This window comes from Trematomus bernacchii, unplaced genomic scaffold (assembly GCF_902827165.1).
Source record: "Trematomus bernacchii unplaced genomic scaffold, fTreBer1.1, whole genome shotgun sequence".
Taxonomy (NCBI): domain Eukaryota; kingdom Metazoa; phylum Chordata; class Actinopteri; order Perciformes; family Nototheniidae; genus Trematomus; species Trematomus bernacchii.
Window position 1 is genome coordinate 7,780,309 of NW_022987973.1, and position 24,224 is coordinate 7,804,532.

Sequence of the window (24,224 nt, forward strand, 5' to 3'; positions counted from 1 at the left end):
CTTGAGCTCACGCTGCCACTACAACCGACTGACCGCGCTGGGTTGGCTAGCAAGCGAGGAAGAGACAGAAATGGCGGTGACGGCAAGGCAAGCAGCATGAAGTGCTGATGCATTACATGGATCAAAACCTACAACTGCCAGGACACGGTTGGGAAAATGACAATGACGTCGAAGTAGGACACCCTCTGTAACGGTCACTACACACCTACAACACCTTCCCGGGAGAGTTTTCATCTTGTCAGCGGAGGAGAGAAAATCTCACCGGGAGCATGGCTTCTTACAGCAACCAGGTAGCTAAAGCTAGCTGGCTAACGTTAGCCTGCAAAACAACCCCTGATGCACGCCTGATAACGTTATTTAGAGGCTCGCAGCCGCCCCTACCTTGTACAATCGTATGACTTCAAATAGTCCCCATACTGTATTAGCAATTTTGTCTTTTGCATGTTGTTATTTGAAACATCCGACTGGTCGTGTCATTGAAAACGTAAGAACTGAAAAGTGCTTGCTAATGCCCCCCTAAGCCCCATTGAAACTCCACCAGCATGGTAGCTAACAGGCCCTAGGTCTCCTCATTCAAATGAGACGGCAGTACTGTTTGCAGCTGTTTTTACAGATATGACAGACACGTTTAGCTTAATGTCATGAAAGTGTGTTTAATCTAATGTTGGTGACACTTTGGCGTTAGATCCAGTCAGTGACATGTGTTATTTTCCCAAGGCTAAGCGACACTGAAAACTGCTGCGTGTATGCATGGCCCACCTGCTCTGTGCTGCGACAGGCCTTCCCCCAGCGCACATTTTAATAACGAGTAATAACTTCAAATTACTCTTGCTCCTGGCAGTAAGGCAACATAATGACGGTGTTGTGGGATGTTTTTCGTGTGATCATTTCCCTTAATACGTAAGACAATGTAACAATGTCTCGCCGTGCTCTTAGCACTTAGCAAGCTAACAGCTTTGCACAGATGGTATGGTTACACTTTGCATTCAGTGCGCTAGCTAGTTAGCTACATTCAAATGCGACAGTGTGGGCCTAAATTGATAGCGAAGATGTATTTGATATGCAAATAACTAAAATACATAAATGAGCCACACTGCAGATTAGTGTGCTGTTACACCGCGAGTCTCCGTGTTGCTTTAGGTTAAAGATAAATTGGCTAATTTGGTGACATTTCCGAGGAAGTTGGCTATCATGTGGGGAGGCCCGATTTGAAGTGTAGCTATGCATGCAGATACATGACAGATTTAAAGTGTATATTGATTGCATGAATTGAAGTTGAACTAGCAGATAATTCCACAACAATATAAATGAAACTTAAACTAAGGATACATTTGGATCAAATTGACAACTCAAAAACTGGAGCTTTCCATAGGCTTATATTCACCATGCTTTCACACTTGTTCCTGCCTTCGAAATTGAGTGTTTCTATTGGCTCGCTGTTAAGCAAAAGTGAAAGTTTCAGGGGAATAACCGCTTCGGCTCCTCAACACAGTCAAGTCTGTGCATGTGAAATTAAATATTATATATAATATGGAACCATTGACATTGAATTATCCTTGCATGGTGCATAGTCTTGCTTAATATAATATGAATAATAAGTTAAACCTTTTTTAAATGGCCTTAATTAAGTATTCGCCAACAGGGCTCTACATTTCCAGTTGACCAGTTTCTTGGGGCAACCGGATTTGGACCGATGTCAACTATTTAGTTTGGTCTGGTTGCCCCATTTGGCAACCATTTTTACAGTGTTACAGAAGGTTTTTTTTAATGGCTCACTCTCTCTGTTATAGTTTTATACAAGAGTGTTGCTGTCACATGGATTTTCTCTGTCAAAAATGACATAAGTAATTCCAAATGAATGAAAAAAAAAGTTAATAAACAGGTGAGGTAGATAAAGACTTTCATTATTACATTTAGGTAACAATAACTATGTTTTTTGACATTCAGTAAGGCCAATGCAGGATTTTAAGTACCCAATATAAATAGAAAAACTAGCATTTAATTTTTTTAAACTTTATAAGCCATGTTTCACTTTGTTTGTTAATTTTAAAACAGATGGTCCTTAACTAACTGTAAACTTAATGTTATAACTTAAGCCTCAGACGTGTTGTTTTCCAAAAACTATGAAAACACAAACGATCCATTTAATTTAGGGGACATTTTGTTATTACACTGAACAATGCAACTGTAGTATGGTGTGAAGAAGGAGCTTCTTCTCAATGCATGCATCTTCTCTCCAGAGCATAACAATGCAACATGGAGACGTTTTCAGAGTAAACCATACTCTCTATTTTTATTGTAATAAGTTGCCCAAGTGAAGCTTATTGTGGCATCGTCCCTTTTTTTTTTGTCTCCGTTTAGTTCAGCCTAATGTCCTGCCAAAACATAAATCTGTGAGTGGGATAGTAATCTGTATTCCTGTTGGAAAATTATGCACTGTATGCACACACAAATCTATAATTAACGTATTTAGCTTAGTCATATGCACACTAAAACGCACAAGAAAGTGTAAAGACAAATTCTAAAGCAGTAGTCTAGTCATGCTACTTAAGTCCATACGTATCCAAGATACTTGGATTGTAACCATACAATCCAAGTATCTCAATGAATAGGTGGTCTTTACATTTACTGCAGACATTCATTGTGCCAGTGGTTTGAATCCCGACATTTAATGAGATTCCCTGATTTTCCATCAGGCCACACCCACAGGCCACATTTCCTACTTTTACAACACGCATTATAAACAAGACTTAATATCCAAAAATAAATTATTTTTTTGAGTATCATGTTACCCTTTCCAGAACCAGTGGATAATCAGTAGTACAACACAAACTGGCATTTGTCATTTTGTGCTATGAATTACAATTAATAATGTTCTGTTTATTGACCCAGCTTTGAAGCTTTACAAAAAAAAAAAAATGACAAACAGTGAAAGCAGAGAGCCACCATATTTATGTCAGTACAAGCAGACTAAACATAAGAAACACTTCACAGTGTAACACAATCAAATTCAACTGGATCACAAACTACAGCCGTTGTGAAAGCACTTGCCCTCGAGCAGAATGAATGACAGGAATTCCATTCTCTTCCATTTTCAAACTTCTCTGTATTTCATGCTTTGTAATAATCATGTCACCCTATTACTACATCACGCCGGCACAGGCATGCTCCGGAGAAACCAGTCTGACCTTATATGTAGTCTCGCTGCAGCTTTTTTTCCAGCTCAGCCAAGTTGTCCATTAATAACTCTGCATACCAATTTAAGAGAACGGGCATAGTAGAGCTGGCTGTATCCCTGTCATGGTTAGAGTAAACAGATTGTTGGAGCACTTAGTTTATTGGGGTGTGATAACCGAGTCATACTACAAAAAAGTGTCTCGTAGAGTGTTAAGTACAACCTTTTCAGAAATCAATTGTTCATACCTTTTTAGGGCTGATACAATTAGTCTTTTTAAACGTTGATGCTGAAAAAATACTTTGTCATCAATACTTAAACTCAAACTGAATGTCTCTTGTCCTTGTTCACGCATAAATCCATTAAGTTATCTTCCACTACCTTATAAATATTACATTAAATAAGAAATTACTCTGTCCAATTTTCTTCAGCACAGACAATACATGCAAATTAATTATCACCCTGCCTACGGTTAGGCAGATAAAGTCCGATCTTATGCTGAGGCCAACATATGGGATTTAGATAAAAAAAGGTCATTGCTTTGTGCACCAGGTGTTGAAGATTGCTTAATTATACTAAATGTCACGATTTATGTTATTACGTTTTGCCACATGTTTGAGATAATAGATTTGTCCTGACAGTCAGTTTAAGATAAGATAGACTTTATTGTCCCAGGGGGAAACGTGCCTTGGACATCAGTGTCTGCAGTATACAAACACAGTAATGGAAAAACAAGACAATGAATGCATTTGATCAGCAATAGTACACGCCCATCTAGATGAGAAAATACCATATATCAAACCGATCAACAACGAGAAGGAAAGCTAAAGCATATGTTTCTGCAAAAACTCAAAGGATCATCTTGTCGCTAAGCAGAGAATAGCAGGTCCAACTTAAAGGTCAGCTCAACTTAAGTTAGCCTAAGCTGTTGATAACTTTGGCGCTAACCCTTTCTTTAAATCAGCAGGTCAACGGCTATAACGATGATTCTTTGTAGACTCATGGGTCAATTGACACTTTCTTTCTCACTTAATTTTTTGCAGAACATTAATTTTTTACCTAAGGATTTCAGTAAAAATTTGATTCATTTTGGATGCTGCTGCTACCACTGTAATGTAACTGAAAATAAAATGTGCGTATCTTTGCCTTATCAGTAAGGAGTTGAAAAATCTCTAAGTCAGTGTCAATAATGATAATCATTTATAAAACAAAATCAATTGCTTGCTGCCTGTTCTTATGAGACATAGGCAGTAAAGCTTATCAAACATTGCTCAATGTTATGCTGAGCCCGTCCTATGTCTGTGTTCGGGGTGTCGTCACTAAACTGTATGGAAATCATACAGTTGGCTAATTTGTTGTAATCCTCAATCCAAACGAACAGCCAGGGAAGCTTAGTGCGGTGCGAGTGGCACGCCTGCAGAAAGCAGCAAAGGGACATTCTTTCTGTTGTGATTGTACTAGCCGTCCTGAGGCCATTGGATTACTGCTGGCTGTTTGTCGCTCATAGTGCCGGTTCAGCACTGTGGGCCCTCGCGTGGGGCCTCGTTTGCAAAGAGTTACATGTGCTTGAGCTGCACTTTCTTTTCTCTGTGCCTCCCCTTTCACGTCCCACTGTTTATTGCACTGAGGATTAACGGTGTGGCTAGTGAGGTCATTTCACCTTTTCTCAGTCGCTTTCTGTTTAGTATGCACATGTGAACACTTTAGGTGGCACAGTGCAGTTTTTCCCCTTAAGGTGTAATGCTCATCTGTCAGGTGTGTAGCACAACCAAAGTTAATAAAAAAAAAAAATGAAATATGAATAAATGTCTTTCTTATAATTGAGTAATAAACATTTGAGTTAATGTTCTACATGAATATGATAAATAATGCAACATGAGGTTACAGCAATATTGCATTGTTTTCTGTCAACTGTATCATTCCTCGTCCTTTTTTTTCAGTCAGTGTTCATTACCTTTATATATATCTTCTTTCTTTTTTTATCTAGCAGGTCTACTTAAGAAAATGTGAACTGAGTTTTCCAGGGTTTTCACTGGCAATTTCACAGCTGTAATACATCTCTATTATACGCACTTTCTAGGCAACACTGCAGTGGATTAGTACCTAGTGTTGTTGCCTGCTGATATTAACATGACATACCAGGACAAATAGTGGTGCTCCAGATCATTTTAAACAACTAAAGTTTGCCGTGTAACTTGTTTGAAGTTCATTTTTAGTCAGAAAGAAAAATATAGTTATTCCCACATTGATGCAAGTGGTTTATAAAATAAACAAACACAATCTACTACCCCTGCAGAACTAAATCATAGTTGGTAAGCCTTCTGTTTATGGTGTTACTGATTGAACAAGTATCTCTGAGAACTGTGTTCAGTATGCCAGCATTAAGCCATGTTGTTATCTTGAGTATTTGATTAATCACTTATTTATTGCTAACAAATTACATCCAACATAAGGAGAACTAGTAAGCAGAAACGCTCTGGATCCATTTAGTTTATTTATCACAGGCATGCAAGTCAAAAGTCTTTGCCATCTAAAAGGCTCAGACAGCATTGTTTGTTTTATTCTGCCAAAAAAGAACATAACGTTACGAGCATTCATACCACTGCTTTGGTGTGTTTTGGGGATGAGGTTGTTTTGTGTTAACAACTCAAAACAACAAAAGCAAATGGCTCTGGAAACAAATCTGAGCTGTTTGTGGCCATGGTTTATGTATAACTCTGCATGACTCATCACTTTCTGCTGTGCCTTACCTTTGCACAAGCATTGCACTCTTGGCTGGGTAATGACTTACTCTAGTAAGAGCCCGTGTGCTCAGATATCCAATGACTGTTCCCCTTTTTAAAATTAGTTCAGGCTATGAGGTGAAAGGCCCTGTCTTTAACCGTGAATATAGTTTGACTTTTAACTTGATTCAATCTTTAATTTTAATCTTTTATTTAGATGTATCGGTGATCTGAAGGTTTGTGACTCTTTAAAGGGCTTTCAGGCCATTGAAGACCCGTTTTCTAATTTTGAAATTGCCTCATAAAAAGAAAATATATATTTTGAGAAAAGCACATTTTTCCATCATTGCCTTCCTTCAAACTAATGGTTTTATTGATTCCTTCCCACAGTACATCTTCGGGGAGTTCAGCCCTGATGAGATCAATCAGTTCTTCGTGACTCCACGATGTTATGTCGAGGTGAGCAGCCGGATAACAATTTGTTTCAACATTAATAAATCAGTGTTACAATGATGGCCATAATGGTTGACCTTATAACTCTGATGGCCTTACTGGCCAGCAGGAAGAAACGACTCATTTGAAATGTTATTCACATTTTGACCAACACACTAATCCTAATACACAGATTTGGAACTGAGGCTCTAGGTTGGCCCTGTCAAATGTTTTTACAAATGCTCAAGAAGCCATTTTTAGGCCTTACATTAGTTATTGCTTATGATTAAATGGTCTATTTTGGTTTTTACCATTTTGAATAGTCCTGATAATCATCTTGCATATTAAACCTCGGTAATCAATGTTTCAAGAAAGATCTAAATATAATTCCTTTGAGATTTTTTATTCGAAAATGTTAAGTCACTATCTCTGGAGGATGTACCTCAAAGGCCCAAAGCTCTTTGATAAAAGTATTTAGCACAACATCATCGTTTTATTCAAATATACATTTTTAGTCAACTAGGACTGATATCTTTGAGAATGCTGATTTTATACGGTTGAATTTCTAGATGCCCTTTTCAAACCCTTAACTTTGCATTTTGCCTCCACACAGCTTCCTCCGTTCAATGACAAAGCCCCGTGCGTCAGTCAGTCTTCTGGTATGTACACTTTACAATCACTAAATTGCTAGACACTGTCTTTTTTTCCTTTGACATTTTATGAGCATCGAAAGACTATTCTCATGTTTTTTTGTTGAAATCACTGTAGTTTTTCAAAGCAGGTCTTAAGATGTAAGATAGAAGCCCAGGCTCAACTGACCTGCCTTGCCTAGCAGGGAGATGCTTTTCATGTGATTATTTTTGAATTCATTAATACATAACAGTTTATATTGTTCAGATAGGATTACATATCCTAGTATTTTAAGATTACGTCAGCCATTTTCATTCTTTAAATTTCGATCCACCAAATTAGAAATGTAATAGCAGCCACCTGTCTTTGAAATGGTACCCGTTTGCACATGACAATTGCCTTACCTTGATTTGTATTGATTATTTAGGAAGTTACTGCACTCCTGCTGTACCTTATATTATGGAGTCTATGGGACTGCAGGTTTGCGGTGAGTTGAGGAGTCTGACACCATGTGGCTTGACTAGCTGTTGTACGTTTGCTGTAAACTCAAAATCCAGGTTTCAAAAACTGGTGGCTTTCTAAACCTTACACCTGTATTCTTTCTCTTGCCTGTTGGTAAAATCTGTAGAGCTTTGCATGCTCAAGATACTATAAAGTATCTTATCTTCTCTTGCATAAAATGCATTTTCACCACTGCAGGGCTCCAAGTTGATTTTAAAACTGAATTTTGTTTGATTTAACAATCACTGCTTAAGGGCATAGTGATGGTTTTCTGTGATTGCTAACATGTGTGTACATATTTAGCCGTGCATTGTTTAGGTTTTTACTACTGAATGCAATTAAAGCCATGAAGTGTGATTTCAGTATCACTAACCGGAGATGTTCTAATCCCAGTTGAAGAAGTTACCACTGTTTTCAAACCCTCCTAACGCCTGCAGAACATCAGGGTTTACAGTCTGGGCCAGCAGTCAGCTGTTGCCACTTTGATGATTTTCTGATTTGCTCTTACTAATGTTTCCTGTTTGTTCACCTTTTTTCATTTGCACCTCTGCATAATCATTTACTATTTGAGCTTACATGCAACACATTTTAACAAAAAAGTTTTGTAATGATGTGTTTTTATACATTGTTGTTCTAGATTTGATGTCAAATACTAAAATTGTAATATTAACAGTATGCATTTTTTAAGATGTTTATATAGATGTACATCATAAGGCTTTATCAAAATACATTTATTTATTATTTATTGAATAAAAAAGAGATAATTGAGTTTTCCAAGTAACAGATGAACTCAACTTGAGATAAATTGCCAAACCAGGATATCGTATATTGATCAGATATAAATTATCAGAATACATAAAAGTTATGCAGTTCATTTAATGTACTCTTCAATTTACATAAATGTAAGTGTCATTAGATGTCTACAATCTACAATGATATACAATTGCACCCTGCCATGACATGTTGGATTAAAAGAAAACGTGTCTGGTTAGTCTAAAAAAGAAATGAAAGGTGACATGATCCAGGACTAAATACATTTGTCACATCTTTCTAAGTCAGACAAGCAACAACTTAATTAATCGTTGAATCTCCCCACTGTTGGATATGTTGGCCACATTCCTTGGATCCACTTAGGCCAGAGAGAATGTGGCATAGTTGAGCGTAGACGCACAACAGTAGTTGTTGGAGCTAAAAATAGTAGCAGCAGGATTTGTTTCTTCTTATTGGTATGTGATCCTGGCAGAGCTCCCATGACCCCTTTTGGGTGAAGCCTCAGAAATAAGGATTGTATGTCAATTCTTCAATAAAATATTTTTCTAACAAACTCTTTAGCAGAGACTAAACTACAACGATCTCTGTTTGGACATTTTCAGGATGTATTTGAAGACAAAGCTTTGTGTTTCTAATTGGTTTTCCTTTTATCTGCAGCAGAAGACTATCAGCGCATAGAGTTTGGTGTTGACGAGGTGATGGACTCCAAGCCCGTCGGGGGGAGCGATCCTTTGTTCAAGGTGTCGAGCACCCTCAACCCGCAGGCTCCAGAGTTCATCCTGGGCTGCCAGTCGGCCCAGAAGGCTCAGCAGACGCCTCCTCCAGCAGATGATGTCACTGACGGAGCAGACTACAACTCGCTGGACGGCCCTGACTCGGAGGCCGGTCCTGACTCGGAGGCCGGTCCTGACTCGGAGGCCGGTCCTGACTCGGAGGCCGGCCCTGACTCTGAGGCCTCAGCCCTGGACAATCAGGCCTGCCAGGACATGGACGGACCTGGCAGCCTGGGTCAGCGGGAAAAGAAGAAAAAGAAAAAGCGACCGCCTGGGTACTACAGCTACCTGGACCCGTCGGCCGGCGGTGGCCACGGGCACGGGCACGGCCACGGCCACAGCCACGGCCACAGCAGCTGTGCACCAGACGGGTCGCCTGTGGCAGCGCTAGTTAACGGACATGCCATTGGTGGCCCACCGCACAGTGCTGAAGATGTGGACGGTAAGGTGCTGTTGGGGGCTGAACTTTCCACCCCGGCACCGGTTTCCATGGCAACATCAACAGCTGCTGTGGCAGCAGCCGAGTTTGCCCCCACATCCACTGCCAATCAGAGGACTTGTGATAGCCCTGATGACTCTTCTTTGGACTTAACAATTGGAGCTGCCTCTTTATCAGATGGCAACAATGCAAATTCCTCCTCTTCATCCTCCTCTCAGAGCAGGGGGATGTCAGAGGGGCCGAGGACTGCAGATCAGCAGCCAGATTATTTGGCTCCACAGAGCCCCGAACTTTCAGATACTCCCAACAGCCCCCGCTCTAAATCCCCTCTTACTCCTTCAGCTGCTGTGGCCACCCTCTCTGTTGCCACTCCCATTACGACTACTGAACTGGAGGACAGGGAGCTGGCGGACAGCGGGGTGGCCAATGGGTTAGCGGAGGCTGAGGCTCCTGTCAGTGCAGATGAACTCAAAGAAGACTCTGAGGCGGGGGAGCCGGCCCAGCCGCTCTCCCCAGACTCTGCTGCCCAGACAGTAGTGACAGAGCAGGCCCAGTCGCCTGCCATTCCAGCTGCACCTACTGCCAACCTCCCCAAATCTTGGGCTAGCCTCTTCAAAAACTCTAAGCCTCTGCCCGGGGGCCCGCAGGCCTTTGTGGAGGTAAAGAATGTTGTGGAAGTTGTGTCTCCCTCCATCGCCACGCCAGAGGAGCCTGAGAAAGTTGGGGAGGTCAAAGTCGGCCCTGTCCACGTTTCAGAGGATCCTATGGCCCCTAAACTTGCAGGTATAATTTGAAGTTGCTGATTGTTTATTCCTAGAAGATGGCCCTATAACACCTGTTTCATGTTGTTTCAGCTTTAAGTGTTTTGCATTCTTTCTCCCTCCACTAGGGAGCAATGTTGAGACATCTGTATTGTTTCTACTCTGTGATCCTATGTGGGATTAAGGTTTTAAACATTTTATGTTTTAGAAGAGTAGGCTTGATAAGTGACCAAACTTAAGATTCTGTAGGTTATAATCATATTTAAATGTTATCTTTGTTTATTAAGTTTAGGCTGCCTAATAATGTTGGGAATGGTATACAGAAATGTTGCACTCGTGTTCAAGAAATGAACACTAGATGGTAGTATTGCATCCAGAATAACTGTCAAATATGAAGTCTTTAGTCACATTTATGTAACCCACCTATCTCATTAGCCAAAACTATTAGAGGTAGCATGGGACTGCTAACACCTTTTTGAACACAGGAATGTTCTCTACACAAAGCTAATGCACAGATCTCTCTATTTCTCTGATCTTGTTGGAATTACGATGTCATCTTGTCGATGCAATTGTGATATTTCAAGATCAAGGGAAATAATATGTTATACTCTATTTCTGTGTTACACAGCAGCCACACATACTTTAGCTTCAACATTCATTCAAGTGGAAAATACAAAATTATTCAAAACTGTCCCAGGTGATAAGGTTGTGTCAGAAAATAGAATTGGACCAAACTAATTGTGGTTTGGTTTCATGTGGAGACAGGTCACTTAGAGTTTAAGATCCTTTCTGGGGTCAGTAATTTAAGAGCTTGCAAACGGAAACATTACCCTCTGAAGTATTTTGCTGTGTCTCGTTATTCTGAACTGCTTTTTGTCTCTGTGCGGCGCTCTATCCTTTTTTAGAAGCAATACTTGGAGATGTCTCTGTTTAGAATAACCTGATCATTCTGCATGTATGTACACATTTGGGTTGCTGTACAGTTGTTCTTTCAGAAAACCACTGAAATGTACCAGAGACTATTTGTTTGTCCACCCAAACACTTTGGTTTGAGTTCCACTTTGAAAGCAAACCTGTGTAGTCAATAGGGATCACTGTCAGCACACTGTCTCCTTGTCAGCTGTTCAGCCCGTATTGGGTGTTCTAAAACAGTGTGTTCCCTTTTTCTTAGGAACCAAGAAACTAGGCTCATTTTTATCTGCAGAAACAGATTTCCTTAGCTTCACAACCTTCAGTCAATTCCAGAAATGTTAAAGAACTAGATGTGCATGTATTGAAAGCACCAGTGGGTCACATTGCCCCCCCCAAAAATGTATTTGGGAGCATAATGAGACTAAAGACTGTTATCGTCAAGGATATTACATGAAGATGTGTCCCCGCTGTTTTGAATGCTGTGATTTAAGCAGTTTTTATTTGATAGTGTTCAGTCTGATGTTAAGCTAGGTTCATTTACGAAAACATGATGTAAACAATGAACGTACTAACGATTAACTTTGACTGTTTATCTGTATTTCCTTAGATGCCTTATTTATATTTCAGTTGTGTAAAACTATGTCCACGTTACCATGGGAGCTGTGTTTCTAAATGACAGTCTCCCTTCCTAGGCGTGGCACAGAAAGTTCTTGTTTTATTCACACAGCCTCTTGTGCTGCTGTCTCAAGAGGCGGGAATAGAAGAAGGAACATTTGTTTTGTTTAAATTTACTTTTTGATCGCCTGTAATATTCACAGGCAGAAAGTATGCACTCTCAAAATAAGTCTTTTTTTGATTGTTTTTGTTCTTGTCGTTTTGAGTTTTTCAGGGCTACCTGTTGTAACATTGTGTCTTTTTGAATCCCCAGAACTTATTGAGAATGTGAAGTTGATACATAAACCAGTGTCTTTGCAGCCGAGAGGACTGATCAACAAGGGAAACTGGTGCTATATCAACGCTGTATCCTTTCACTCTGCCTTTTGCTGCCCCTGCACACTTCAACACTCTGTTAACACGTGTATATGTTGGCTGTGGGTAACAGAACTTGCTCTTATATTGATTATAAGCCCAATAGCACAGAGGACAAATGGTGTCAAGTCCCTGGAAAGCTGGTGTGTGTTTCAACACTTGCTGAGGAGTGAGTTTCAGCTCTGCCTAGGCACTTCATGTTATCAATGTCTGGTGTTCCTTTATGAATAATGATTTGATTAAGTAAGACTAGGAAAAAACATTTCAAGACATCAATTTTATGAGCAACAAAACAAACTGGGGTTTTCAAATTATAATGTATTCATCCATTGGTATCAGATTACACATATCACAGCAGCTTGTCGTATACCCTTTAGTTTTCTGTTTTTTCCTCCCTAACTCTGAACGCTCAGACCCTACAAGCCCTGATTGCATGCCCCCCCATGTATCACCTGATGAAGTCCATTCCTCTGCATAACGAAACGCAGAGACCATGTACCTCCACACCCATGATGGACAACTTGTAAGTAGCATTTCTGCACGATGATATCAAATGACTATCATTTGTTTTGCTCGGGAACATAACCATGGTTTCTGTGTCTCTCCCAGTGTCAGGCTGGTGAATGAGTTTAACAACATGCCTGTCCCATCTAAAGCCAAACAGCAAGGTAAGACATTAGAAGACATGTCTAAAGACTTTTTAAATTCATGTTCTGTAAGCATCACTGATGTATGATTTGTAACTGCCCACAGCTGTTGGTGAAAAAGTCATGAAAGACGTTCGGCCTGGGTCCCCCTTTGAGCCCACCTACATTTACAGACTGCTCACTCTCATCAAGTCGAGTCTCTCTGAGAAGGTAAACTACGCTGCCTCTGCATCAGATACAGTCACTGCATAGCAATGTGTCAGGGTGGTGTTTATCTTTTTTTAATGATCACACTCTTTGAATGCACTTCCTCTGGAACAGATAGTGCTTGAAGGGAACGTCCATGTTTAAATATGTTTTGATACATTTTCTTCGGTTCTGAATTTCACAACTCACCTGAATAAAGGTGGTTCATGCGTTACACATGCGGAGTCATTTCCGACTCAGTTTTAATGAATGAAATAGCTGAAATGTTTATTTTTGATATTTAATGAGGCTCACGCTCTCACGTGTAAAACCTCAAGGAATGACTGTTTCCACATTCATTCATGCACACAAGGGTTTAACTATAATTTTAGTGTTGAGTTGCATACATTTATGAAACTAAAATGGTGTTCAAGATGCAAGTTTAAACATTCTTATCAATGTGGTTTTTCTAAAATATATATATATCTATATATCTATATATATATCTATATATACACATGATCAGAAGCAGTATTATAAATCAGTTGTGTGAAACTATGTCCACGTTACCATGGGAGCTGTGTTCCTAAATGACAGTCTCCCTTCCTAGGCGTGGTACAGAAAGTTCTTGTTTTATTCCCACAGCCTCTTGTGCTCTTATCAGAAGAGGCAGGAATAGAACAAGGAACATTTGTTTAAATTGACTTATCTTTGTCAATTAAATGTATCGGATTTTCACATTTCCGACACGCATCTATCCTTAACGAATCATATGCTTTCTATCTAAGCTTAAAATGTTATTTAATCAAAATCAATTTATTTTACTTATATCCATTCAACATGTAGCATATAGAGCCCCCGTTATTCCCAATATTGGTAGAAGTTCTCCGACCTCTGGCCAGGGTTGTGCTGTTCCATGAAGGGGCGGGACTTGATGTCAGTGAAAAAGGCCACAGACAGTAAAATATGTTTTTCATAGTTGTATTTGGGAATGTGAGAAAAATATTTATTGTGTTTAAACAGATTTCTGGTTTGATATACTGTCTTTAAAATGTGTTGCTCCTATGGTATGCACACTGATCGTTTAACATTGAGTACACAAGACCTCCCCACCAGTGAAGTAACGTTTTATTTGACTGTAAGCATTCTTGATAGTGTTTTAATTGGTGCTGATGTCCCGCTGGCTCTCACAGGGTCGTCAGGAGGATGCGGAGGAGTATCTTGGCTTCACTCTCAACGGACTGCATGAGGAGATGCTGGCTTTGAAGAAACTAATCTCGCCTCAGGAAGAGAGTAAGCATCTTTCACCACATCGGCATCAACATCATATCGCAAGGAGGATAAGATCATTACAGATATTGTTTAGTTTAATTCATTTTTGTACTTCATCGCTCTTCTCTGTTGGAGTTAAAGATGAATTGCATCACTTTCTGCATGATCAAACTGCAACAAGGCAGATTGTTATTTACTGAAGTCGTAAAAAGGGAAGTTCAATCAGGAGAGACGTTGATGTATGAAATACATATTTATTACCGGGACACATAATATGAATGTAATAATAATTGCCAGAATTATAACAGGAGAATGGAATGGTGTTTGGCGATTAGGCCCCAGTTTGCAGGATAATCATTCAGGAGGGGGAAGAATCGCTCCGATGAAACCCCCCGGGGTCTAGACACTGGTGGTGGTGATAAGTAGGTGGGACCGGTCTGAAGGGAGAAGGTTTAGCTTGGTCCTGAAGGAGGCGAAAGGGGTGGAGGAGGGTTGCGTATTGTCACCTGAAATGACAGCTGACAAGAGGGAAGAGCAGATATAAAGGGATTAGCGGGTGCAACGATAGGCTTGTGAGAATGGAGAGAGGAGAGATTGGTTAGCTGGGGAGTGACGCCCCGATCACTTAATGAGGGAGGAGAGAGTAATGAAGTGACGTGTAATATGAATGAAGAGCTTGGTCTTCCTGATTGAACTTGCGCTAAGCTTTCATTTGTTGACTGTTAACTTTGCTAAACAGTGTCCCAATATACATGAAATGTGCACACAACAAATTCAAATTTTAGCTTCGTTTTGCAAAGACAGGCATATGGAAATACTGTTCATTTAAACAGTTTTTCTTTTAATAGATATTTGAATAGTGTTCAGTATTATCCATTGTTAAGCGTTGAGTTACATACATTTATGAGACAAAAATTATGTTCAAGATGCACTTTTAAACATGCTTATAATCAATGTTTGTCTAATATGTATACATGATTAAATGCAGTATTATTAATCAGTTGTGTAAAACTATGTCCACGTTACCATGGCAGCTGTGTTCCTAAATGACAGTCTCCCTTCCTAGGCGTGGTACAGAAAGTTCTTGTTTTATTCCCACAGCTTCTTGTGCTGTTATCACAAGAGGCAGGAATAGAACAAGGAACATTTATTGTGTGTAATTGTAATTCAGGAACCTTGTGCTTTAATACTCAAAGCTACATCACAGACTTGAAGCATGCATTCACAATGTTTTCGTTGTTTGTTGGAGTTGATATAGTTTCAGTTTGAATCTCCAAAACTTAAAGTTGATACATGAACCAGTTCCAACACCACATCCAAATTTCAGCTGTAATGAGCTTTTCACAAGTTTAAAATAACACTTTCATCATACTCTGGTTATTGTAATATCAATTGAAGTGCTGTTGGATTTCCTTTAACTTGTAATAGTGACATTGGATTCATCAGGAGTTGATTTAACTTTAACAATGTTTGAGATACTTGGATCATTTGGTCTCTAAAGAGATTTTTCTTGTGTTTTTTGAGCAGAAGCTCCCACACCCAACGGGCCGGAGTCTCAGCCGGGTGTGGAGGAAGACGCTGCTGATAAGGATGAAGAAGGCAGCGAGGACGAGTGGGAGCAAGTCGGCCCCAGAAACAAGACTTCCATCACTCGCCAAGCTGACTTTGTCCGCACACCCATCACTGACATATTTGGCGGACACATCAGGTTTGTGGAAAGATTGTTGTGTTAAAAATGTGAGTAGAGGCAAAAATATGCTTCAAAACCACATTACCTTAAGATCTGTTAAATAACACTTTGTCACCAAACGTTAGTCACTGGCATTTCAGTACAAGCTTAGCGAAACATAAATGGTGTTCAAGATGAGCTCATGATCGATTTGTATTGGCTAATATGAAGATGTCAGTAAATGCATTATTTAGAGATTAGCTGTCTAAAATGATGTCCACGTTACCATGGGAGCTGTGTTTCTAAATGACAGTCTCCCTTCCTAGGCGTGGCACAGAAAGTTCTTGTTTTATTCAGAAAGCCTCTTGTGCTGTTGTCTCAAGAGGCCGGAATAGAAGAAGGAACATTTGTTTCTTTTGATTTAGTAATGATCTGCTATGATTCAATCATTTGTATTGTTTGCTAGAGATTAATTTCTCTCTGCATTGTTCCTGAGACATGTCATAACAGAGCTTTATTCTCTGTTTGGTTATGGATTGTGGTCCCATTTTAATACACCCACTGTACCAGACAATGGTCCCTCTTGGTCTGTACACCCTGTGCTGGTTCTGCCACCTTTTCCTAGAAGTCTCTGACATGTTGATAGTGGCATCATGAAAAGGTCTGACAATAATCCCCAGTTTCTGACCTGCCGTCACCGCAGTCCTTCACAATAACATTCTCCTTGAGCTGATGTTGGTCAGAAGTCTGGACGGCAAGACGTGGGGCACACATTCACAAACAAAGGTTTTCACTTTGAGACAAATTGGAAAGAACCTGGTGTAGACTGCCTAAATAATGTTTTACGAGGTTCTGGTCTGGCACAGTCCTAGTCTACACATGTCGCACCGTGTCTTAGAGTGTGTGTTTACAGTGTGGTGTGTACGCCCACTCAGATGGTTATAATCTCTGGGTTTCTCAGTCACTAGTTGAAGTTTTTGGTTTGTGGATCACAGTTACAATTTTCCCAATTACATTTTTTGTTTTTATTGGAAGCATAGGATCAGATGTTGCATCAGGATATGCCTCGACTAATTAGAGTACAGGTCATCTGATGATACCAGAGGGCTGACTTTTCATTCTTGAGGAGCTACATATGCAATAATAATACTCTTTGTAAGCATGACGAAAGTGCAACTTGGCCAATTAAGAGATATAAAATCTCACATGTGTGGAAAAAACTTAACACTGAGCAATGCAAGTTGTTGATATAAGTTATTTTGATATTGAATAACTTCAAATCATAAACCTAGTTCTCTTTCACTTATCTTATCTAACCTGCTGTTTTGTCTCTCTGTCAGATCCGTGGTGTATCAACAAAACTCTAAAGAGTCGGCCACTCTGCAGCCTTTCTTCACCCTGCAGCTGGACATCCAGTCAGAGAAGATCCGCACCGTGCAGGAGGCTCTGGAGACCTTGGTGGCCCGCGAGTCAGTCCAGGGATACACTTCTAAAACCAAGCAGGAGGTACAAATAAACATCGCTTTGTAGCTATGTTTTAGTTAATTCATTAGCGTCGCCATAATAACCCCATTAACGGAACATCGGATTTTTATATTTACGACACGTTTGTTCTTAAAGAATCATATGCTATCCAGCTAACTGTAAATTATGATATTTGATCAAAATGTATTTATTCTACATGTATCCATTTAAAATGTAGCCTATAATGTATCGATAGCAATAACCAGATCCTGTTAAAAGCATGAAGAGAAGTACAGAGCAGAGAGGACAAGAGATGTGTAGAGTGTTGATATTTCAATATGTATCACATATGGAGCCCTCATTATTCCCAATATTGGTAAAGGTTCCCCGACCTCTGGCCAGGATTGGGTGTTTATCTTTTTAATGATCACACTCTTTGAATGCACTTCCTCTGGAACAGATAGTGCTTGAAGGGAACGTCCATAAATGTTTTATTACATTTTATTTGGTTCAGAATTTCACAACTCACCTGCATGAAGGTGGTTCATGCGTTACACATCATCAGTGTGTGATGTAAGTGTCAATCAGTCATTTCCATTTCAGATTTAATGAATGAAATTGCTGAATGTTTATTTTTGATATTTAATGAAGCTAACATTCCTCCTGTCTCACGTGTAAAACCTCAAGGAATGACTGTTTACACATTCATTCATGCACACAAGGGTTTAACTATCATGTTAGTGTTGAGTTACATACATTTATGACACAAAAGATGCAAGTTTAAACATTCTTATCAATGTGGTTTTTCAAAAATATATACATGATCAGAAGCAGTATTATAAATCAGTTGTGTGAAACTATGTCCACGTTACCATGGGAGCTGTGTTCCTAAATGACAGTCTCCCTTCCTAGGCGTGGTACAGAAAGTTCTTGTTTTATTCCCACAGCCTCTTGTGCTCTTATCACAAGAGGCAGGAATAGAACAAGGAACATTTGTTTAAATTGACTTATTTTTGTCAATTAAATATATCAGATTTTCACATTTCCGACACACATCCATTCTTAACGAATCATATGCTTTCTATCTAAGCTTAAAATGTTGTTATTTAATCAAAATCAATTTATTTTACTTATATCCATTCAACATGTAGCATATAGAGCCCCCGTTATTCCCAATATTGGTAGAAGTTCTCCGACCTCTGGCCAGGATTGGGTTGTTCCATGAAGGGGCGGGACTTAATTACACTAAAAAGGCCACAGACAGCCAAATGTGTTTTTTCAGTTATATTTGGGATTGTGACAAAATATGTATTTCATTTAAAAAAGATTTCTGGTTTTATTTTCTGTCATAAAAATGTTTTTGCTCTTGTGGTACTGGTCATTTAACACCAGTTACACAAGACCTCCCAACCAGTGAAGAAAACACCTTATTTTCAATCACTAAACTATTTTAGGACAACTAGTGCAGGAACATCTGCCCTGCAGCTGTGAAATGGGCATCTTTTTTTATTATATTTGTAACCGATAAACCGATCATTCTGGTCTGGTGCTCTTTCAGAGACAGCTAACTTGTGGTCACCATCCCAGCTCCTAAAAGCCCCAAAATGATTCATGAGACAATATTTTAAGTGCCCAGCAGGAGGTTGCACAACAATTTCTATACTGCATGTTCTCTACTTGTTTTGTGCTGTTTCCTGTTTTGTTAAAAATATGTTTATTGGGTTTTTTCTCTCGTCTACCCTAACAAATTAACTTTTTGTTCTTGAATAACATTGTCTTACTATCACTGAGCTTTCTCTGACTGCACGTCTTTTGTCCGTGTTTCAGATTGAGATCAGTCGGAGGGTGACTCTGGAAGAACTGCCCCCTGTGCTGGTGCTCCATCTCAAGAGATTTGTTTTTGAAAAGACTGGAGGCTGCCAGAAACTGATCAAGAACATTGATTACCCCGTTGACCTGGAAATCAGCAAAGGTATGGACTCGTACTTTACGGGGCACAGCAGACCTTTACACTCATACATATCATTTGTGTATATAGTGTAGATTTCCTGGACTAATGTTAATAAAAGCTACTTTAAAAATATATATTTATTTTAAACATATCACTTAATCATGACGAGACGCATGTCTAGAGGGTTTAGTACCATTCATTAGAACTCGTAGCCTAAATGGATTTGCGAAATGTAACTCAAATGTAACATTTACTCTATAAAAAAAGATTGTTCGCCAGAGAAACGCAGATCAGTGGTATGTCTTTTCTTAAGGGGAATGATCTATCTGCTGAAATAGCGGGATAAGCTCATGATAAAGATAAACAACTGCACACATCTAATCATTCTAAAAAATCCTTATCCATCTCTGAACATGCTTAGAGGAATTGTGAACAGAATAATTCAAGATCAAAGTAGCAACATTTAACACTACGAGGCTTTTTACCGTTTTGTACAACAAGCTTTTTTCTCTACCCCTGCTATGTTATATTATTGTACATCACACTAACATGTTCTGTTTGGGTTCCTTTCAGATCTCTTGTCCGCTGGAGTGCGTGGCAAAGTTGTGAAAGGCCAAAGAACGTACAGGCTCTTTGCAGGTACGTTTGTGTTTCGTTGCTTATGAACTTTGGTCACATTGTAGCATCTGCTGCAAGGGGAGTTTAGTCGTGTTGTGTATTTGTTAAATATTGTCACTGGGGGTTTCACAATTATCTATAAGGTGGCCCAAAATAAGAATGCGGCCAACGGTACTCAAAGAATGTCTGTTCCTTTCTGTGCTGAGCCTGAATACATCTAGTTTACAGTAGCCCCCCCCCCCCCCCCCCCCCTTGACATCAGGATAAACCTTCTGATCATAATTATTTTTAAAAAGTCAAATCAGTCCTCCAACTGGAATAAAATCACTTTGTATATCACTGAATCAATTATTTTAATCCCATTATTGAAATCGTTAGCTTTTGAATGAGAATAGAAAATAAAGAAGCAACACCCTGTTAGCACTTACTTGTGTGAAGAGACAAGTATCTATCATGACTTTTCAAACTGTAACACTCGGTTGAGTAAGACCTTTTTAATTTCATTTATATAATCATTAAAATAATAAAGCGATTGATAGTATCCATTATCATTGTGGGTTAATCTTCTGGATTAACAGCTCATTTAAAAAGAAACAGCTGACACTTCAGTGCCCATATTCGAAGAGTAATGACTTGAATGAAATGTTCCACATTTCTCTAATGTCTTTTTCCCCCCACTATAACAGTTGTCTATCACCATGGGAACAGTGCGACAGGCGGTCATTACACCACGGATGTCTTCCACATTGGTCTTAACGGCTGGCTGCGCATCGACGACCAGGCAGTGAAGGTCATCAATCAGTACCAGGTGGTGAAGCAGACTGCAGAGCGCACCGCCTACCTGCTGTACTACCGCCGCGTGGACCTGCTGTAGACACACACTCACACACACACTCACACACACACTCACACACCCCAACACACACGCAAGAATACCCGAATATACTCACAAACGCACACACTAAACATACATGCTCCGAATGCACTCGTTGACAGGACAGTACATCTACACGTGACACAAACACACATGAAACTAATGAACAGGAACACTGCCCAACTTGTTCTCTTGCAAGATTTTCCTCTTCTTCCCTCCTGTCCCTGCTTTCCTGAGAACCAGCTTTTCCAACACCTTTTTTCCCGTCTCTTTTTTTCTTTCTGGAGGAAGAGAAACAAGCTGCATTCACGAAGATTTCCCTGTGACTGCTCTCTTCTGTGCGCCACTGCTGTTTTTTGTTTTGTCCTTTTTTCTTTCTTTTTTTTTTAACTTTTAAAGCAGCAAAGAAAGGACTGTTGAATAGACCGAGGTGGGGTTGGGGTTACATGTTAGGACCTGAGACTCTCCTCTGACTGAGCCCACCGCTCACCGAGCACACAGTGGACTCAACGCAGGAAGAACTCTGTACCACAGGCTGCGAGTGGACCGCTGGGGTAATATCTCCTGTCATGAATGACCTGTTTTAAGGGAATTACCCAGAAATATCAGTGTTCGCCCTTAAATAAAGGAGATCTGTTGGCCTGATACATTTGCAGCAGTTTAAAAGCCTGTTTGAATTTGCCCTCATGAATTTAAAGGCCCAGCACCAGCATTATCGTGAGTCTCTCCTCCCAAGGCCAGATCGTCGTCTTTGCCACCAACACAAACAACTCTGCCATTTCCTCACTTTTATGATGCTTTTAAATCGAGGTACAACTTGAGCCATCAACAACAGGAGAAAAAGAAAGATGGTACATCAAGAGCTGAACAGCGTCCTTGTTTGAGAGGTCCTTGGTATGATATTTGGGTTTAGATGTAGAAAGAAAATATTAATGCGCTTTAGAATTTAACAAATACGCTTCTGTGCACAAAGTATAAACTGATTGAGGATTACGATATGACAGGCAAATGCATATTTTGCAAATATTTAGATTAAAATGTTTAAAAGAAAACAATTAAAAATATGAAATCTGACTGAAAACTTGTGGGTCCCTAAAGGACTGCGCTAGTTTTCAAACTCGGTTATTGCACTGGAGAAATGGCAACCAATCACAACAGATTCCACTGCAAAACCCGCCCTTGTTTACTTTGTACATTTCCTTCTCTATCAATTCTGTTTTTGTCTTTACGTGTTTAAAGGTTCCACCTGTGGATAGGTGGCTTATCAGTGTAGTTTTGAGCCACACCACCCCTCTTACCCCCAACTCAGCAGAAAGCGGGGGCTGCCTTAGGTTCATTGTGTGATGTTTTTCCACTCAGTGCACAAGTCTAACCCTAATCAGGCGCCAACCGCAAGTCTAATGTCTGCGACGAGTTAGGGGAAGGTACCTGACATCTTTGTATTTACTCTTTTGTGGCTCAGCATTTCCTCCTAGTGGAGGGAACCTGAGTGTCGAGGGATGTGGGACTACATCTGTTCTAAGCTCTGCAAAAGAAAAACCCAGACATGTGCACAAAAGGAGATAGTGTTTGCTTTGTTAAAGATTTTGATTTTCTTTTCTTTCTTTCTTTCTTTTGGATCATTGATTGTGATGATTTCTGTTTGAGTTACTAAAATGTTAGTTTTTATTTTGTCATGGATCATTGATTGGATGTCCCGATGCTCTCGCTCCCTTCAGAAAAAATATGCTTGCATTTGAATTGGTGTTTGAAAATTACACAGGCTAAAGCACAATAATGAATAAAATTGAACTAGTTCTTTGCTTGATATTTATTTCCTTTTTTGTCATTTTTCTTTATAATTTAGTTATTTTTCCCGCTTTATTTTTACCCATTTTAATTCCAACCACCAGTGTCAGTATCTCAGTATTAACACTCTGAAATTCATTTATCAAGTATTTTAAAGGATTTAGGCTTGTGTACTTTGACATTTTGACACACTTTTCTCGCAGATAGTTAATTATCACAAAGTACACAGGTAAGCTGTTGGTTGTCCCGCAATTTCCTGTCTCAGATCAAAAAGAAGGTGCCGTGTAAACATTATTTCCTGTATTTTAAAAACTGCAAGTATTTCACTTAAACATGTCCCTTTTTATAAGTTTGTCGTACAGACTGAATTGGTTCAGTTTTTCAATTTGAAATGAAAGGTCAAAATTACGTAATATCACATTTATCTTTTGCCTCTTGTATAATATTATGTGGTGCATAGTTTAATTGACATTTTCTTGTTGGTTTCAGTCAGAAACCTTCAGGTAAACCAAAGGAAAACATAAACGGCCCTTCCTTATTTTCAGACTTTATTTTTGCCTTTTCCATCGAGGTCTTGTTGCCATCTCACGGCTCATTCCACACAGGAAACTGAGGCATGCCGCTTAGTCGAAACATCTTCTAACTTTTATGATACTTCAGTTGTGCTGCTGGCTTTGTAGTCATTTCGGCACAAATTGTAACATTGTTGGTTTACGTTTTTTTATTTCCCCTTTTTTGAAGAATGTTTGGGAGTTGGGACTTTGAACTGACACCTTGAGCTTTCTGTTGTACAGTTTTATCTCAGTCTCATGGCTGGTCAGGAAATGTGCTGGTGAAATGCTTCAATAATGTCTCTTTTCAGTATGTGCGCTTAACACCATTGTCTGCTGGGATTTGTTGGGATATTGACCTAAAAAAACAAAATCTATTGTCTTTTAATTTTAAGCCTCCAGCGTTCTATTTTGTTAATTGTTCAAATAAAGGATTGTGCAAAAAGAAGTTTGCTAATGAAGTGTAGTCAGAAGACTACTTGGCTTTCTTATTATGGTAAATACTGAAACATCTGCAGTCTCTACAGCCTGGACTGGCCTACCGAATAATGTGCACAATAAACCAACAAAACGATCCACCGAGTCTTGGTCTACCGCACACTGCTAATTGGTTTTCTTGTTCCTGCATGTCAACACACACTATTTGTAGCATGTTGTATCTCCCCTTCCTGTGGTCTCGCTGGCTGCCTCGCTGCCCGCATCGCTCTCTTTAGGCCCAGGCTGAGCTCGCCTGTTTGCTTTAATGGGAAGTAGAACCCATCATTGAAAAATTTGCAGTGCAAGGTTTTTCTGCCCTTTAGTATTCCTTACTATTTATTCCTTCCTTTCTATAGCTCTGCCGTCCACTGAAATGTGGCTTTGCACTCAAACTTACAATCAAGCGTAGTATTTTCCTTGTTAAATGTCAGGAGGGAGCTACAAGGAATCCTTTTTTACAATCCCAGAGCCTGAAGGGCAAATTACATGTTTGACACCCACTGATAGACCACCTATACTCACCAGTGTCTCCTTCAGCCATACTTTAGGGATAATCATGTATGTACATGTTTTAGCCTTGT

General features: G+C 39.6%; 1 protein-coding gene across 6 annotated transcripts; it reads left to right on the top strand.

Annotated features, from left to right (window-relative positions):
• On the top strand, nucleotides 1-23,614 carry usp10 (ubiquitin specific peptidase 10). 6 transcript variants are annotated; one of them, XM_034116200.1, is made up of 15 exons: nucleotides 1-290; nucleotides 6,289-6,357; nucleotides 6,944-6,989; nucleotides 7,388-7,447; nucleotides 8,890-10,227; nucleotides 12,046-12,137; nucleotides 12,560-12,669; nucleotides 12,756-12,814; nucleotides 12,900-13,003; nucleotides 14,173-14,272; nucleotides 15,779-15,959; nucleotides 17,261-17,426; nucleotides 19,212-19,356; nucleotides 19,909-19,974; nucleotides 20,640-23,614. In XM_034116200.1, exons 1-15 carry the CDS (start codon nucleotides 270-272, stop codon nucleotides 20,825-20,827), a joined length of 2,745 nt encoding a protein of 914 aa, XP_033972091.1. In that variant the 5' UTR covers nucleotides 1-269; the 3' UTR covers nucleotides 20,828-23,614. The 6 variants fall into 6 exon arrangements, with proteins under 6 accessions (XP_033972091.1, XP_033972092.1, XP_033972094.1 ...); XM_034116201.1 differs by having other exon boundaries at nucleotides 2-290; nucleotides 8,893-10,227; XM_034116204.1 differs by lacking the exon at nucleotides 1-290 and adding an exon at nucleotides 7,099-7,180.
• The last annotated feature ends 610 nt before the right edge of the window (nucleotides 23,615-24,224 follow it).

Bases quoted from the DNA above. Each gene is read 5' to 3' on its own strand.
- usp10 (XM_034116200.1), top strand. From the start codon at position 270: ATGGCTTCTTACAGCAACCAG. The intron at 13,004-14,172 runs GTAAACTACGCT...TGGCTCTCACAG, and splicing joins AGTCGAGTCTCTCTGAGAAG to GGTCGTCAGGAGGATGCGGA. The intron at 17,427-19,211 runs GTACAAATAAAC...TCCGTGTTTCAG, and splicing joins CTTCTAAAACCAAGCAGGAG to ATTGAGATCAGTCGGAGGGT.